Source organism: Pteronotus mesoamericanus, unplaced genomic scaffold (assembly GCF_021234165.1).
Source record: "Pteronotus mesoamericanus isolate MK-2021 breed Mesoamerican mustached bat unplaced genomic scaffold, CSHL_Meso_final scaffold_371, whole genome shotgun sequence".
NCBI classification, from domain to species: Eukaryota; Metazoa; Chordata; class Mammalia; order Chiroptera; family Mormoopidae; genus Pteronotus; species Pteronotus mesoamericanus.
The window spans coordinates 113,830-131,858 of NW_026555314.1; the positions used below are offsets into that span (position 1 = coordinate 113,830).

The 18,029-nt window shown below is 48.4% G+C and overlaps 3 gene segments (V, D, J or C); all 3 read left to right on the top strand.

Annotated features, from left to right (window-relative positions):
- Positions 1–803: 803 nt before the first annotated feature.
- Positions 804–1,721, top strand: LOC129086263 (immunoglobulin lambda variable 2-18-like). The segment is given in 3 exon segments: positions 804–887; positions 1,004–1,336; positions 1,717–1,721. Coding segments are annotated over 3 exon segments (384 nt in total).
- Positions 1,722–7,630: 5,909 nt separating this feature from the next.
- LOC129086264 (immunoglobulin lambda variable 2-18-like) lies at positions 7,631–8,701 on the top strand. The segment is given in 3 exon segments: positions 7,631–7,693; positions 7,810–8,142; positions 8,544–8,701. Coding segments are annotated over 3 exon segments (537 nt in total).
- A 5,086-nt stretch (positions 8,702–13,787) lies between these two features.
- Positions 13,788–14,371, top strand: LOC129086265 (immunoglobulin lambda variable 2-18-like). The segment is given in 2 exon segments: positions 13,788–13,857; positions 13,974–14,371. Coding segments are annotated over 2 exon segments (444 nt in total).
- Positions 14,372–18,029: the final 3,658 nt, after the last annotated feature.

Sequence of the window (18,029 nt, forward strand, 5' to 3'; positions counted from 1 at the left end):
ACTCCTGTAGCGTGGGGGCTCTGAGTTATTCCTGGACTAAGAGAACAAGGACTGAGGACAAGGTGGGACCAGGTGAGGATCAGAGGTTTGCTTCTTGCTATAGTATGTGGATAACAGGAATGTAGAAAGTAGCCACCAGGGGGCGGTATTGTCTAAATTTGGAGAAGTCAGACTGGGTTACCAAGAGGTGTGGGAAGTCTTACCTGGAGATTCCAATGAGCAGATGTTTGAGGAAGAGGATGTCCTGTATGTTGTGTCCCAGTATTTTTACTGCTACAAGAGGCAAAAATGTCCATGAACCTAGACAATGTAGAGTTAGGGGCAAGACATACATGAGAATTCATTTCAACTGAGGAGCTTCAAAAAAAGGTTGAAAAAGAATGAGAAATGCCAGCTTTGCCTGTGTCCCTTCGGTAATGGAGTCCTTGGATCTTTTCTAGCCAACCTCAGATGCTGTCCTCACCCTCCCCACTGCTGTCTCGGACGAGGTGTCCCTGTATGCGTCAGCCAAGAAACAACCCTGATTCCAACAATAGGAAGGTCAGGAAAAAACAGGTGGGCTCCATTTCCTTGGCTCTCGAAAAATGGAGTCAGTGTGTCTGAGTGAGAAAATGCCATGTCATACATTTAAAATGCTTTCAGATTAGCTGTGCTGTCCAGTGTGGAGAAGCATCCTGATCAAGGGTCAGGTCAGAGTGGGGTGAGGAGAGGCAGGTGCAGGAGCAGATTTGCATGGAGGCCCCTCCCTCCCCTGGGGCAGGAAGAGGGGATAAGAGAGGTCTGGGGGAGCCAGGCTCAGGCTTGGGGTCTCAGGTTGCAGCTCTCCTGGGGGATCTCCACCATGGCCTGGGCTCTGCTGCTCCTCACCCTCCTCACTCAGTGCTCTGGTGAGGCCTCCAGGGAAGGGACCATGATGACATCTGGGCTGATTCTCTGTGTCCTCCTCAGGCTCAGGCGGGCCCAGTACTAAAGTAGGCACTGAGTGTGTTTTTGCTCTTTTCAGGTTCCTGGGCCCAGGCTCCCCTGACTCAGCCGCCCTCAGCGTCCGGGGCCCCGGGACAGTCGGTCACCATCACCTGTGCTGGAAGCAGCAATGATGTTGGTCGTTATAATGATGTCTCTTGGTACCAACAACAAGCTGGAATGGCCCCCAAACTCCTGATTTATGCTGTCAGCAGTCGGCCCTCGGGGATCCCTGACCGCTTCTCTGGCAGCAAGTCCGGCAGCACGGCCTCCTTGACCATCTCTGGGCTCCAGCCTGAGGACGAGGCGGATTATTACTGTACTTCGTATAGCAGCAGTAGCACTAGACACAGTGGTGCAAGTTCATGGGGAAGTGAGAGCCAAACCTGCCCTGTGTTCTCAGGAACCTCTCTACCTCTGAAGATGTTCCCCCAGCCCTGTACTGGGGCTCATGTAGGATGGCCTGAAGCATTCCTTGTCTACCTCTTCCTGTCGCTAACCCAAAGCTATACGAATGTAGTGTTTTTTCTTTCTTTTTCTTTTTTTCCGGGTGTTCACATCTCTCACATGAAATCTAAAAGGAAATCTCTGTGGCTTATTGTCTTTGCAATTTGTGGATTCAGAAGACCAATCATTCCAAATCCTTAATTGTATCAGTCACTGGGAACCCCACACCCTGCTTGTTGGGCAGATCACCCAGAGTCCCCTGGGAAATCCTCACTTTAAATCCCTTGGTCTCCCACACCTCTGCAGAATGACCTCGATCCAGTTTTGACCAAATGATATCAGATTGAGAACAAAGAAATTTCCTTTCCTTCCTTCCTTCTTCCCTTCCTTCCTTCCGTCCTTCCTGAGCTCTAGTATTTCCGTTACTGAGGAACTTTTAAGGTGGGAATTTGAGTGAAAGATTCTGGCTTTCTTAGAATACCCCCTCTCCTTGGATACCTGAGTGATTCTACAGGAAGCAGCCCTCCACATGAACTCTCATCCCATTACAGGAGGATTTTCCCAAATGACTGCTTGGTTCTTCAAGACATATCACGGAGGTGGCCCCCATTCCTCAGACACCCATAAAGTTTGCAATTTTCATGATGATTCAACTCCTTTCTAGCTGTAGTACAGGTTAAAATGAATTACTAAGTACAAATTCTCATTTACAAATACACAGAACTCTGCTTTAGTTCCAGGAGACCTGGTGCAGTGACATCATCATCCCTGGTTGTAAGGCCTCTCACAGCTTCAGCCGAGAAAGAGCCAGGTCTTGGAAATGACCTCGCTCCCAGTCAAATCAGAGTGTGTGGTCACAATACATGGATTTACTGCTTTGTTGTAATGTTCTCTGTTTTAGTTACTGGTTCAGATTTTTTTCACTTACTTCTTTCTTTTTCAATAAAGAGTCTGTACCTCCATGCTTTAATCATTCCAGCTGCCACAGTGACCCAGGTGGACCCCTCCCCAGCAGGGTCACGGCACAGTGGGAAGGGGTCTTTACGATTGGAGACACAGGGGAAGGTCCTGAGTCACAGCCCTGTGTGTGCAATGCTGGTCACAGGGTGAGTCTCCCCGTAGGGTGCCTGTGTGACTTTGTCCTGGTGTTGAATCCCAGTGGAAAGCAGGGTGACAACTGTTCTGATCACCCTCCATCGCATCTGATGTGCGTCCTGCTCCCTGACTACAATAACATGTCTTGTACTTTATGAGTTATTTCAAAGTGACAGGAATGCAGCGGCCCCCATTTCCTCTTCTAGTGATTCTCCTCTCAGGTGGGAGCACAGTTGCCTCTTGAGAAGGAGTCACCGTTTCATTAGAGGGACTGGTACGACGAGAGCCCACAGCTCGATGTTGAGTGAACAGGATCTCTCTGAAGCCACAAGCGCCCTCTGTTTCTTGTGTATTGAGGGTCTCCAACTGTGGAAACAGCCCCCTGCATTTTCTCAAATAATGCATCGGAATCCCTCCCTGGTAAAGTCTTTTTCTCAGATGCAAAGAGAAGGGCCGTTTTTGATGGAAGAGATAAGAGTTGTCTCTGGGTCACTACGGTCAATACATCAACCAATGTTTTTCTGTAGATACAGTCTGGGACTCAGCACCACAGGTCAATAATCTTTCATCACCTGCATAATATTTGTGTCACGTGCCACTCTTTTCACACTGTGCCTGTCTGGATAGATCATCTTTGTTCTCTTAATTGCAAGATTGTTTCAAATCTTCAAGCAATGACCTTTTTTCATTGATAGTAGACAGAAAGGAAGGGAGAGAGGAAAGAGAGAGAGAAACATCGACTGGAGAGGAAAGCCTCAACTGTTGCCTCCCGTACACGCCCAGTTTGAGGAATGAACCTGTGACCGGGCCTGTGCCCTGTGACTGGGAATCAAACTAACACGTTTGTGCTCTGGGACGATGCTCCAAACAACTGAGCCAGACCAGTCAGGGCTTACTTGCAATTTTTAAGGAATCATCATATTCATTTTGACCTGAACGTGTGGGTTTGGAAATAAATATTTGTGTTTTTAATTTATTTGCTTGGCTTTATTGATCATTAACCATAGTTCCAAGTGTTCATTTTGCCATTGAATGAAGGTGGTGCTTAGGCGCCAGAAGACCTGGTGCAGTGACCTCATCATCCCAGGTTGTAGGACCTCTTGCATCTTCATCCCAGAAAGCGCCAGGTCTTACAAATGACCTCGCTCCCACTCAAATCGGCGTGCATCGTCACAACACCTGGATTTACCTCTTTGTTGTAATGTTCTCTGTTTTACTTACTAGCTCAGTTTTTTCTGTTACTTCTTGTTTTCCCCATAAAGTGTAGGTACTTTCAGACTTTAATCGTCCAGGCTGTTACAGTGGCACACATGGACCCCTCCCCAGCTTGGTCACAGCACAGTGGGAAAGGGTCTTTGCAAGAGCAGACACAGGATAAGGCTCTGAGACACATCCCAGTGTGTGTAATGCATGTCACAGGGTGAGCATACCTGTAGGTTGCATTGTGTCTTTGTCCTGGTGTTGAACCCCAGTGGAAAGCAGAGTGACAACTACTCTGATTGTCCTCTGTGGCATTTGATGTATGTCTTGTCCCCTGAATAAATAGCATGTCCAGTAGTTTACAGATTATTTCAATGCGATAGGAATGCAGGGGCCCCCATACCTCTTCTAGCAATTCTCCTAAGTGAGAGCACAGTTTCCTTTTGAGAAGGAGTCACTATTTCATTAGAGGGACGCTTACAACGAGAGCCCATAGCTAGGTGTTGAGTGAACAGGGTCTCTCTAACATGACCTTTCAGAAGCAGCAAGAGCCATTTGTTTCTTGTGTATCGGGAGTCTCCACTTGTGGTGACAGTCTCCTGCATTTTCCCAAATAATGCAAAGGAATGCCTGGTAAAGTCTTTTTCTTAGATGCATGGGAAAGTGCTGATAGGATGGAGGAGAGAAGAATGTTCTATGCGTCACTATTATCAGTATATCCACTCATGTTTTTCTCTTAGATACAGTCAGGGATTCAGCACCAGAAGGCAGTGACCTTTCATGGGTCCACACAATGTCTGCGTCAGGTGCCACTCTTTTTATACTGTACCCCTTTCAGATAGTTAACCTTTGTTCTCTTAATTCCAAAGGTTTTTACCCTCACCCAATGACATTTTGTTATTGATTTTAAAGAGAAAGGAAGGGATGGAGGAAAGGAGAGAGAGAGAAATATCCGCTGGGGAAAGAGGCTTCCATTGGTTGCGTCCTGTACACATCCAGACTGAGGAGTGAACCCACAAGCTAAGCCTGTGCCCCAATGGGAATTGAACTCGTACACTTCTGTTTTAGGACACTGGGCATTCCAACCAACAAGCCACGCAAGCCAGGTCTTAACTTCAATTTTTAAGGTATCATCGTATTCATTTTACCCTGAAAGTATGGATTTGGGAATAAACATTATGTATTTTAACTTATCTGCTTGGCTTTATTGATTATTAACCATAGTTAAAAGTGTTCATTTTGCCTAGTTCGGTGGCTGACATGCTTAGTATTTCTGTGCCGTGTATTATCTGGTGTGCACACATATAGAATGATTTTAGATGGCAATGGGCACTTCTGCAGCATGAGAGTTGTTTGTGGGTTCTATCAAACAAGGAATGAGGACACGGTGGAACCTACTGACGATCAGAGGTTGGCTTCCTGCTGTAGCATGCGGATGACCGGAATGTACCCAGGGGGCCTCTCCACGTTTTTCCCAGGAGACAAGGAATAGTCTACTTGATCCACAGCTCCAGCGGATGGATCTCTGAACAGATCATTGATTACTACCATTTCACTACTATCTCACTCTAGAGACTTTCCTCCCTAAACCACATCACATAGCACATAGATGTTTACGGCACCCGCACTGAAACAATTCTGTCAAATTGAAAACTGTCACTTCCTTCCTTGTCCCATTCCCTTTCGCTCAATGCCCGAGGTTGTCATAAACATGCACCATCCTAGGTCAGAATGTCACCTCTCTTTTCATTCACAATGTCTGCAACCCAGAATGAACAATGACATTAAAATAGTGTTGTCTGTGCGTCATTTCACCTAGAAACTCCAGTCATTCCCTGAGGACGTTTCCATTCAAATCAGGCCAGGATGAGGCAGTCGGATTGGTCTGTTCTCCAAATTCAACTCTTTCCAGAAAAATTCACTAGGCCAAGCATCTCTCTCTGGATGAGGGAGATTTTGCTTCACGAAGTCACACAACTCTCAGGGGAGGTCATCTCAATGTACAATGTAGGGGACATGACGAAGGTCATTGTGTGCCCCCCGTGACAGATGGACACACTCTGGGAACAAGTCTCTGAGTTGGGCTCTTTGCCAGTCCTGACTTGTCATCTCCCAAATCTCAAACACCAAAATTCCACTTCCTGATTTCCTTTCAGTGGTAATCGATCCTACCGAGCTTTCTCGCCTTAATGATATATTGCATGTCATAGTGGGAAGTCAATCTGCCCTCCCTTTATCCCAATTGTTTCCACATTTTTCCTCCTGGAATTGATTTTAATTTCATATCTAATGTTCCTCAGCCCAGGCCAAGATCTACCTCTGGAGCTCACACCCTGTGACAAGATGGCTCAAGGGCCAGCTCAATGGATCTGAGGGGAGGGCCTGGGATTACCTCACATGGCACTTCACATTCTGTTCAAAAGGAAGATCAGCGAGCTCGGATGGGCGTAAGGGATAAATAGTGACCTGGGACTGATCTGTATGGGACTAAAAAGAGGAAGAGAAGGGAACAGAGCAGAGTTTTCCAGCCCCCACTGAAACTCCTTTTCAGGTGCTTCGGTTGAATCATCTGTCGCCACCAGGGGGCAGCATTGTCTGAGTTTGGAGAAGGCACTTGCTGTGGCTTAGGAGGACCTGTGAGAAGTCTTACATGGAGATTCCCCTGATGAGTGGTTGAGGGAGGAGGATGTCCTGCATGTGTTGTGTCCCAATATTTCTACTTCTACAAGTGGCAAAAATATCCACGAACCTAGACACTGAAGAGTTTGGGAAAAAATTGTACATGAGAATTCATCTCAACTGAGGAGCTTCAACAAAAGTTTGAAAAAGAAGAAGAGATGCCGGCATTGCCTGTAGTCCTTGGAAAATGGAGTGGCCTGATAGTCTTCAAGCCAATATCAGACTGTGTCCTCACCCAGCTCCCAGATGTCTCGGAGGAGAAGTCCTTGTATTCCCTACTCAAGAACAACTTTGATTCCCACAATCGGAAGCTCAGTGACAACGAAGATGGGCTCCATTTCTTAGGTGTTCAACTAATGCCATTGTGTTCTGAGTGAGAACATTCTATGACAAATTGGTTTATTTTTCACACATTTGCTGTGATGTCCAGTGAGGAGAAGCCTCTAGCACAAGGGTCAGGTCAGAGTGGGGTGAGGAGGGGCAGGTGCAGGAAAGAGGAGCAGAAGGGAGCACGGCAGAGGTTTCCCTGGGCGCTTGGGTTGAATCATCTGAAGCCACCAGGGGGCAGCATCGTCTAAATTTGGAGAGGTCAGAGTGGATTCCATGAACTGTGTGAAGTCTTACGGGGAGATTCCAAAGAGTGGATGTTTGAGGGAAGGAGATGTCCTGCATGTGTTGTGTCCCAATATTTTTTCTGCCACAACTGGCTAAAATGTCCATGAACCTAGACACTGTAGAGTTAGGGACAAGGCATACATGAGAATTCATTTCCACTGAAGAGCTTCAAAAAAGGGTTGAGAAAGAAAGAGAGATGCTGGCTTTGCCTGTGGCCCTTGGATAATGGAGTCATTGGGTGTTTTTCTGGCCCACCTCATATGCTGTGTCCCCCCTCCACCCATTGTCTCAGAAGGGACTTCCAGTATTGCTTAGTCAGGGAGCACCCTGATTCCTACCATAAGATGCACAGGGACAAACAGGTGGGCTCCATTTCCCAAGCACTCAGAAAGTGGTCTCAGTGTGTCCTGCGTGAGACAATACCATGTGAGACATTTAAAATACTCTCAGATTAGCTGTGCTGTCCAGTGTGCAGAAGCATCTAGATCAAGGGTCAGGTCAAAGTGGAGTGAGGAGAGGCTGATGTAGGTGCAGATTTGCATGGAGGCCCCTCCCTCCCCTGGGGCAGGAAGAGGGGATAAGAGAGGTCTGGGGGAGCCAGGCTCAGGCTTGGGGTCTCAGGTTGCAGCTCTCTGGGGGATCTCCACCATGGCCTGGGCTCTGCTCCTCCTCACCCTTCTCACTCAGGGCTCCGGTGAGGCCTCCAGGGAAGGGACCATGGGGACATCTGGGCTGATACTCTGTGTCCTCCACATGCTCAGGTGGGCCCAATAGTAAACTAGGCACTGAGTGTGTTTTTGCTCTTTTCAGGTTCCTGGGCCCAGGCTCCCCTGACTCAGCCGCCCTCAGTGACTGGGGCTCCGGGGCAGACAGTGACCATATCCTGTGCCGGAAGCAGCAATGATGTCGGTCATGATGATGATGTCTCCTGGTACCAACAACAGCCTGGAATGGTCCCCAAACTATTGATTTATGATGACGACAATCGGCACTCAGGGGTCCCTGACCGCTTCTCTGGCTCCAAGTCAGGGAACACGGCCTCCCTGACCATCTCTGGGCTCCAGCCTGAGGACGAGGCAGATTATTACTGTGCTTCATATAGCACCAGTAGCACTATGCACAGTGGTGCCAGTTCATGGGGAAGTGAGACCAAAACCTCCCCTCTGCTCACAGGCTCTCTCCTTGCTCTGAGGATGCTTCCCCACCCTGAGCAGAGGGGGCTTCATGCAGCACGGCTAGACTTCACTTCCCTCTCAACTCCTCTCCCGGCCACAACAGGAAATATTCTCTTGGGTTTATTGTCTTGAGACTATGACCGCTGCCTCTTCAACTGTGTGATGTGGTCCCTGAATGTGTCACTGCTTCCAGCTTGCGACAGCAGTGCGATGGTAAATACTCTGTGCTAAATGCTATGTGTTAACTTGGCTGCACAAGGGATGCCCAGAGAGCTGGCAACACATTCCTTCTTGGTTCCTGTGAAGATGTCTCTGGAAGGGATTAACACTTGAATCTGCACACTGACTGACCCAGATCTCTCTTGCCAGTCCTGCTGGACAGCATCTCACAGCTGAGGGCCTGCACTGAACAGAAGGTGGAGGAAGGGGGAATTTCCTCTCTCTGCTTAATCACGGGTAGCTGTCTTTTCCTGTCTTTGGGCACTGGCACTGTTGTTCCTCCCTTTTGGGACTGCTACCAGAGCTGACACTGCCAGCCCTCAATTCTCCCTTCTTTCAACGCTGACTGACTTGTACCACTGCCTCTCCGGGGTCTCCAGCTTGCAGTGGATTGTGGGACTTCTCAGTCTCCAAAACTACGCAAAGTAATTTTTCTTCCATATATTCTGTTTCTCTGGAGAAATCTAATACAAATTTAGTGCTGCTTTTCATACCCGCATTCGTGCTAAATAAATCGGATTTTAATGATGACATTTCTGTATTGATTCTGAGATTTCTGCAATTGGCTGTTTAATCTGATTAGATGGAATGATGTTAATGACTCCAGTTCCATTAGGAAAGAGAGCACCGATAGTCCATGTCCTGAACTGTTTATCAAGATATACCCATTGGTATATCTGCATCGGGTACTTCTAATCAATCGCTTATAAGAAACATAAGTGATCTGTGTATGATGACTGTGAACACTTTTGGAACCCTTAGGAACATCATTGGTTGCTTGCTCCTAATGTTGCGGGATAATGTGCTAAGAGACAAAGAGGAGCTCAGGGATTTCAATCCTCAGCTCAAGAGACCTATGGATGGCGTAGAGCTTCTAGGTGCGCTCCGAGGGAAAGCCTTAAGTCATGTCGCAGTTGGACTGAAATTGCTGAAAATCAGAGGCAGGACCTCATCTTTTCATGGGCTAAAGTAGAATGGGATCCTACAAATTGAGATGGGAATGTATGGGAAGACCCTGATGAAGCTGGGAATATGGAGTCTCAATTCTGATGAGTCGTCTTGGCCAGTAGAAGAGGCCGCCAGCCCTGCTCCCCTACTGCAGCAGAAGTAGCCTCCTCACGCACCCACTGGTATAGGCCTTCCCACCTCTGTCTGAGGGGATTATCCTGCATCACCTGAAGAGGTGTGACCACCCTGAGGCAGTTGCTAGGCAAGGCAATGCTGATGAGCCTCAGGACTCATTACTCCACCCTGTGTGCTACGAAATCTATCATTAGACACAAGTCCTAGCAAGTCCCTCCAAAGTTGTGGTACAGTGTGACCACGTCTAATTCCTGTAGCTCAGAGGGACAACATTGCTCACAGAACCAGCCCCTTACTGTCTGCAGACTGATATCAAAATCCTTCCTTAACACTCCCTGGGCTCGACACGTGTGTGGACCAAACTGGATTCAGATCTCCACAAATGATGTGGGAATGAAAACCAAGACATTTTTCTTTCCCATCCTTCCCTCTTAATTCCCTGTTCCTTCCTTCCTCCTTCCCTCTTGCCCTCCTTCCTTCTTTCCTTCCTTCCTTCCTCTCTCCCTCTCTCTTTCATTCCATAACAGCAAGTTTTGGGGTGATTACTGCAGGAACAGATTCTGAAGTTTCTCAGTATCTCCCTCATCTCTAATACCTGAGCGATTCTACTGGAAGCAGCCCTGCAAGTGAACAGTCTTCCCATGCTAGTGGGGTCTCTCCAAGTAGCGTCTTAGTTGTTCTTCAAGTATGTGTTGGATGTGGCCCGCATTCCTAAGGGATCCCCAACCATGCAATTTTCATGATGATCCAACTCCTTTCTAGCTGCAATCCCTGTTACAATGAATCACAAAATATTAATACAAATACACATCACTATCAGGCCAAGAATTCTTTGACCACTGACTGAAGCTGGGCTTAGGTGCCCACAGAGGTGGTGCTGTGACCTCATCATCTGAGGTGGTGAGAACCATCCCAACCTTAGCCCTGAATGTGCCAGGTCTTGGAAATGACCTCTCTCTATCCCATCAAATCAGAGTGGATGTTCATCCTACCTGGAGGTTACATCTTTGTAGTAATGTTGTCTGTTTAAGTTACTTGTTGACATTTTTTCCCATTATGGCACCTGTTTCCCATCAAGAGTCAGAGCCTTCATGCTTCCATCATCCAGGCTGAAACAGTGACCCAGGTGACCCTTCCCCAGCTGGGTCACAGCACAGTGGGAAGAGGGGTCTTTGCTATTGGAGACACAGGATAAGGTCTTGCCTGAGTCTCAGCCCTGAGTCTGTGGAATGCTGGTCATACGATGAGCTTGCCTTAGGGGGAGTGTGTGTGTGTGTGACAAGATCCTTTGTGTTGAACAGCAGTAGAAAGCAGAGTGACAAGTGTTGTGATGATCCTCCGTGGCATCTGACGTATGTCCTGCTCCCTGGCTCCAACAGCATGTCCAGTAGTTTACAAGGTGTCTCAATGTGATAGGAAGGTAGGAGCCCCCACTTACTCTTCCGGTGTTCTTTCTCTAAGGTGGCAACACAATTTCCTTTTACAGAATTCAGTCACTATTTTATAAGAGAGACTCTGACAACAAGAGCCAACGGGTCGATGCTGAATGAACAGGGTCTCTCCGAAGCAGAAAGCGCCCTTTGTTTCTTGTGTATTTGGAGTCTCCAATTGAAGGGACAGCCCTGGGTGCTTTCTCAAATCATGCACCACATTAACTGTGTCAGGCTTTTTCCCGATGCAGAAAGGAGGGTCATTTTTAATGGAAGAGATTAAACATTTTCTACTTGTCATCGTGGTCATGATATCTGCCAATGTGTTCCTGTAGATACACTCAGGGACTCAGCACCGCAGGACAATGACCTTTCATGGACCCATACAGTGTCTGTGTCAGGAGCCACTCTTTTTACATTGTGCCTCTTCTGGATATTTAATCTTTTCTTTCTTATTTGCAAGTGTTTTTCTTTCTTTATCCCCTTCCGGGGACTAATTGTTCACTGACTTTAGAGAAAGGGGAAGGAAGAGAAGTAGGGAGAAAGAGAAACATCAATGGGAGAGAGAAGCATCAATTGGTTGCTTCTTGTACATGCTCAAAGCAGGAACTGTAGGCCCCGGACCAGGGCTTACGCTGGCCTTTGACCCAGCCAGAGTCCTGACTGAAAATCGAACCCGTAACTCCTTGGTTACAGAATGAGCATGCAAACAAGTGAGCACACTTACCAGGCTTTGGTCATTTTAGAAGGACTTATCATATTTCATTTTGACCTGAAAGTATGCATTTAGGAATAAATATTTGTGTATTTTAATGTATTTGCTTGGTTTTATTGATCACTAATCATAGTTTTCAGTGTTCCTTTTGCTTACTGCGGGGTCTCATGCTTAGTTGATCCATGTCACATCTTGTCATGTGGGCACACACGTACGGAACGACACTAAATGACAACGGGGACCCGTGCAGCATGGGGGCTCTGAGTTGTCCCTGGTGCTAAGAGAACCAGGGATGAGGACGAGGCAGGACCTGGTGAAGACCAGAGTTTGGCTCCTTGCTGTGTAGCATGTGGATGCCTGGAACGTACCTAGGAGGCCCCTCCAAGGTTTCCCAGGAGACAAGGAAGAGTCTACTTGATCCACAGGTCCACCAGATGGATCTCTGAACAGGTCATTGGTTACACCATTTTATTATTATCTCACACTAGAGACTGTGTTCTGTAACCTGATATCATAACACATAAACGATTTTAGCACCCGCACTGAAAGAGTTGTCCCAAATAGAAGACCGTCACTTCCTCCCACATCCTATCCCCTCTCCCTCAATGCCTGAGGCTGTGTAAATAAATCTGCGCCATCCCTTGGCCAGAATGCCGCCTCCCTTTTCTCTTCACAATGACTGTGATGCTGAATGAACAGGGCACTATTGTAGTGTTCTCTGAGCATTTTAGTCCATAAAAACCTCTGGTCATTCCCGGAGGACATTTCCATTCCAACCCGACCAGGACCAGCCAGTCCTGATTAGTCTTTTCTCCAATCCAACTCCTTCCTAAAAAACACACAAGGCCAAGGATCGCTCTGCGGATGAGGGAGATTATGCTTCACGAAGTCACACAGCTCTCAGGGGAGGTCATTTCAATGTACCAGGGAGGGGGCACGATGAAGGTCATTGTGTGCCCCATGTGACGAAAGGACTCAGTCTGGGAACAAGTCCCAGAGTTAAGCTCTGTGCCAATCCTGCCTTATCACCCCCAGAAACTCAAGCACAAGATTTCCACTTCCTGATTTCCATGTGGTGGTCATCGGTCCTAATGAGCTCTGTCTCCCTCATGCTTATGTTGTATCTGAACATTGCGGGAAATCAGGCTGTCTTCCCTTTGTCCCATTTTTTTCATCCATTTTTTCTCCTGACATTGATTTTATTTCGCATGTAATGTTCCTCAGCCCACGCCAAGATCTACCTCTGGAGCACAAACCCAGTGACGGGAAGGCTCAGAGACAAGCTCAGTGGTTCTAAGGGGAGGGTCTGGGATTCCCTCGTTAGGCAGTTGAATTTCCGTTGAAAAGGAAGGTTAATGAGCTCAGAAGGATGTAAAGGTTATCTGGAGACCAGGGACTCAGCTGGATGGGAATAAGAAGAGGAGCAGAAGGGAGCAGGGCAGAGGTTTCCCTGGGCGCTTGGGTTGAATCATCTGAAGCCACCAGGGGGCAGCATCGTCTAAATTTGGAGAAGTCAGACTGGATTCCATGAACTGTGTGAAGTCTTACGGGGAGATTCCAATGAGTGGATGTTTGAGGGAAGGGGATGTCCTGCATGTGTTGTGTCCCAATATTTTTACTGCCACAACTGGCTAAAATGTCCATGAACCTAGACACTGTAGAGTTAGGGACAAGGCATACATGAGAATTCATTTCCACTGAAGAGCTTCAAAAAAGGGTTGAGAAAGAAAGAGAGATGCTGGCTTTGCCTGTGGCCCTTGGTTAATGGAGTCATTGGGTCTTTTTCTGGCCCACCTCATATGCTGTCCCCACCCTCCACCCATTGTCTCAGAAGGGAAGTTCCAGTATTGCTTAGTCAGGGAGCACCCTGATTCCTACCATAAGATGCACAGGGACAAACAGGTGGGCTCCATTTCCCAAGCACTCAGAAAGTGGTCTCAGTGTGTCCTGCATGAGACAATACCATGTGAGACATTTAAAATACTCTCAGATTAGCTGTGCTGTCCAGTGTGCAGAAGCATCTAGATCAAGGGTCAGGCCAGAGTTGGTTGAAGAGAGGCAGGTGAGGGAAGCAGATTTGCATGGAGGCCCCTCCCTCCCCTGAGGCAGGAAGAGGGGATAAGAGAGGTCTGGGGGAGCCAGGCTCAGGCTTGGGGTCTCAGGTTGCAGCTCTCCTGGGGGATCTCCACCATGGCCTGGGCTCTGCTCCTCCTCACCCTCCTCACTCAGGGCTCCGGTGAGGCCTCCAGGGAAGGGACCATGGGGACGTCTGGGCTGATACTCTGTGTCCTCCACATGCTCAGGTGGGCCCAGTAGTAAACTAGGCACTGAGTGTGTTTTTGCTCTTTTCAGGTTCCTGGGCCCAGGCTCCCCTGACTCAGCCGCCCTCAGTGTCTGGGGCTCTGGGCCAGTCGGTCACCATCACCTGTGCCGGAAGCAGCAATGATGTCGGTTATAGTAACAATGTTTCCTGGTACCAACAACAACCAGGCATGGCCCCCAAAATGCTGATATATGATGACAGTAACAGGCCTTCCGGGATCCCTGACCGCTTCTCTGGCAGCAAGTCCGGCAACACGGCCTCCCTGACCATCTCTGGGCTCCAGCCTGAGGACGAGGCGGATTATTACTGTGCTTCGTATAGGAAGCCTAACAGTATGCACAGTGGTGCAAGTTCATGGGGAAGTGAGACCAAAACCTGCCCTGTGTCTCAGGCTCCCTCCTTCTCTGAATCTGCTTCCCCAGCCTAAATAATGTGGGCTTCGTACACAGTGTCCCGGACAATCTCTCTCTCAGTGGCTCTCTCCTCTTCACTAGGACGTGCAGGACACAACACACTCTCTGATCTTTTGTTTGGGACAGTAAACGGTTTCCTCTTTGCATGTGGGTCATTGTCCCCGAGTATGTGACTCTTCCCACAGCCTGCAGTGGGGTAACAGGGAGAGCCTTTGTGACGCTTGGGACTGTTTTACTTTCTCAGGAACACCTTCCCTTTACATGCTGTGGTCTCCACACCCGTGCCTAACATGTTGATTTCGTTGCACACGAAGACCCTTGTCTTCTGCCGTCAGAGTCCCCCACGCTCTCTCGTCAGCATGGCCCTCCTCAGGGGTGATTCCTCCACACGCCTGTTGTTGAGAAAAGGTCAACTAGGGACAGGCAGGATGTTGTTGAGGGACTGAGGACAAAGGGTTAAACATTCTTTTCCTTTGCGGAAACCTCATTTGATGCCATATGCTAGGAAGCAGAGCAGTAAAGAATTTGAGCTGCCACTCTGTTTTATGTAGAATTTCCACCCCCTTTGGAGCAATGAATTCCTAACCTGGCAGGAACTTTGCACCATGCGGCCTCCCCATCACGCTGGGCTCTTTCCAAAATGGCTCTTTTTTCGACAAGGAGGCGATACTAGTGGGTGTGTCCCCATTTTCACAAGAATCCCCAACGTGTCCCTTTTCTGTGATGAACCAATGAAATAACTGTCTGGCACATGTATATTTCTAGCTCATATATGTTATGACAAGAACAGTTTCACGATCTGAATGACCTAGGCTTAGGCATCAGAAAATCGGGACTGCGACCAGTTCTTCCCATTTCGCCAGAATGTTCCCGGATTTAACGCTAAAGGTGCCAAATCTAAACAAGGTCCTCAATCTCAGGCAAATTAGGAGAGATTGTCACTGTGATGACTGACTGGATGGTGAACTTGAGTGGGTTATGGGGTGCCCAGTTTAACTTTGCCTGTGGGGGCGTCTGTGAGGGGGTCCCGGACGAGAGTGGCGTTTGAATTGGTGGGCTCAGCAGAGTCGATAGACTCCCCTCTCCATGTGGCTGGGCTCCTACCCCCCACTGAGACCTGAGTGAACAAAAGGTGAAGGAAGAAGGAATTCACCTCTCTTTTCTCACCGACTGAAGGGGGACATCTCATCCCACCTCCTCCCACCCGCATATGAAATGTACATGATCAGCTCTCCTGGGTCTCAGGCCCTAGTGCTGACACTGAATTGCGGCGCCAGCTTTACTGGCTCTCTGGCTTGCAGAGAGCACAGAGCGGAGAGCAGGGTGAGCAAAAGATATATACAGTGGTTCACAGGGAAAATAACACAAAAGTTTATGAATAATCCCCCCAGAATAAATTCTCCATTTCCCATACTCACAACTGTAGACCTAATTTGCCCTACCCTGTATACTTCCTGGGTCTCTGCACTCTGAGCCATGACACAGCCCAGGGACTGAAGCCAGCCTTGCCGTGCCCTTACCTCCTATTGTGGACGTCACAGTGGGGATGGCAAAGAAATCCTGGGACAGCCACCGATTGCTGTGTGGGAGACAGCGGAGGAGACCCACCCAGGCTGGCTGGGGTCAGGGAGATCCAATGACTGCCCTTCCCAGGCCCAAAGGCAGAGCGGGACGTCTGTCATTCTCCACCAAACCCTTTCATCCCCCTTTGTGGGGAGAAGTCTACTGAGACTCCTAGAAAAGGAGTGGTTGGGGCCCAGTAGATACTGAACACCGCTTTCTTCTTCCATATGAGCCCCACTGGGAGTGGCTCAGGGAGCAGCTACTGGGACTTCAAACAGCACAGGACAACAACCGAAATGACCTTTCCAAAGACAGGCCCTCCCTGGACCTGAGGGATCACGTGGTAAATGCCTAGTGCCGCGCTCTGCCCCTGCTCGTGTCCTCCCTCCCCCCTCCCAGCTCATTCCCAGGTCCCCTGGTCCCCGCTGAGCCAGTCCAAATTCCTTGATATCCCCCAGAGTGACTTCTGCCACTTGCAGTATTGGTGGTCCGGATGCACCCACTACGGTCACCTTGCTTAATACGGGAAGGCTCTATCCCAGGGCTGCGGGATGGGAGGTGGATGTCAGCTCAGGAAACGTTACACATGAAATTAATCCCACCCCAGGAAGTACACAGATGTGAAGAGTGGGCTCAGGAGAAGATGAAATTCTCAGAAGGGTTAGAAAGAATAATGCAACCAAGAGGGAGAGCTCAGTCAGGCGGGGGAATGGCCTAAAAGGAATCAAGAGGAAGAATCCAGTGTTTGAGGATGTGGGAGAAGGGAAGTGGGGTCAGATTTGTCCTTAGGACCCCAGAGCAGGTCTGTGTGTCACAGGGCACACAGGATGTCCTGAGTCTTGTCTCCTTGTGCACAGAGACTGACTCAGAACTGTGCCCCTTCCTGAGGCAAAGCCTCGTCCCCAGACAGACGCTTGACCTAGTGTGGTCTTCTTGAAGAAGACCAGCTTGGAGCAAAGACTACCACTGGGCCTCACAGATCCTTTAGAGAACGGAAATGGAAACATCCCTCTGAAAAAGGATCGGGTCCCCGCTGGAATACAAGGGTTCTGGTGAAACCGCTTTAGTGCCGCAGGTCAGCCCGTGTGGCAGGTGTCTCCAGGAGCTGTGAAGGCGCAGCCCTGGCTGAGATCCCGGGAGGAGCATAGTGGTGGCCTCTGGGGAGAAAGGACAAGTGCGGGTGAAGAAGTGACAGCGTGGGGTTTGAGGCTCTAGTTTCTGTGTGTTTCAAACATTCACGTGCTGTATTATTTCGGGCTCTGTTTAGACAGTGCTATCTGTTTAGTGAGGTACTAATGCAATGGTAACTGGTTGATGGCCTTCTTGTCATACCTCCGCTAGGCCTCTGAGACCAGGTTCAGAGCCCAGTAGCCGTTCGGGTCCCCATCTCTCGGGATCACATTGGAGGCTCCTCCTGCGACCGCTCCAGGCGGCCAGGCGTCCAGGCGCTAGCGCGAGAAGGACAGCGCTGCCCTGCAGGAGGAGCTGCCTTGATCGGTTCCGCCTCCTGCTACTACCAGGAGCTTGCCAAGGACCCCTGTGATATAGGAATCGCATGTTTATGTAAAACTCCTCTAGAATTCTGTGCTCAAACAATAAGATATGACAGAAATAATAAGCATGACAGCCACGGAAAGGAGGCAAACTTACCCTTTACACATAATATGATTAATAACCAATAAAACAAAGCATATCTTTTTAGAAACAAAAATGAGTTCCTGGGTTCTTACCTTGTGTAATGAACTGAATAGAGTGATTCCTTAAACGATAGCATCTTTTGAAGGAAAGAGAGATAAGATATGCAGAAGAGATATAATGACACCTGACTCCGGAATTTAATGGACTCCGGAATGGTAACTGTCCTGAGATGCTGATTCCCTCATTGCACTGAATAATAAAAACGTCGGTTTATATAATGACCATGGGGACATCTGAAACATTTTACATGATTTCTCTTGAGAGGGACTTTTTCTCCTTTAAAAAAATTTAACTATTTATAGAGTTTAATTATTTGAGAAAATTCAGGAGGCTGCTCATACAGCTCAATACTCCCCATACAAGACAGAAGAGCTCTCTGCTCCAGAAATCTCCTGTTGAAACGATTCTGTT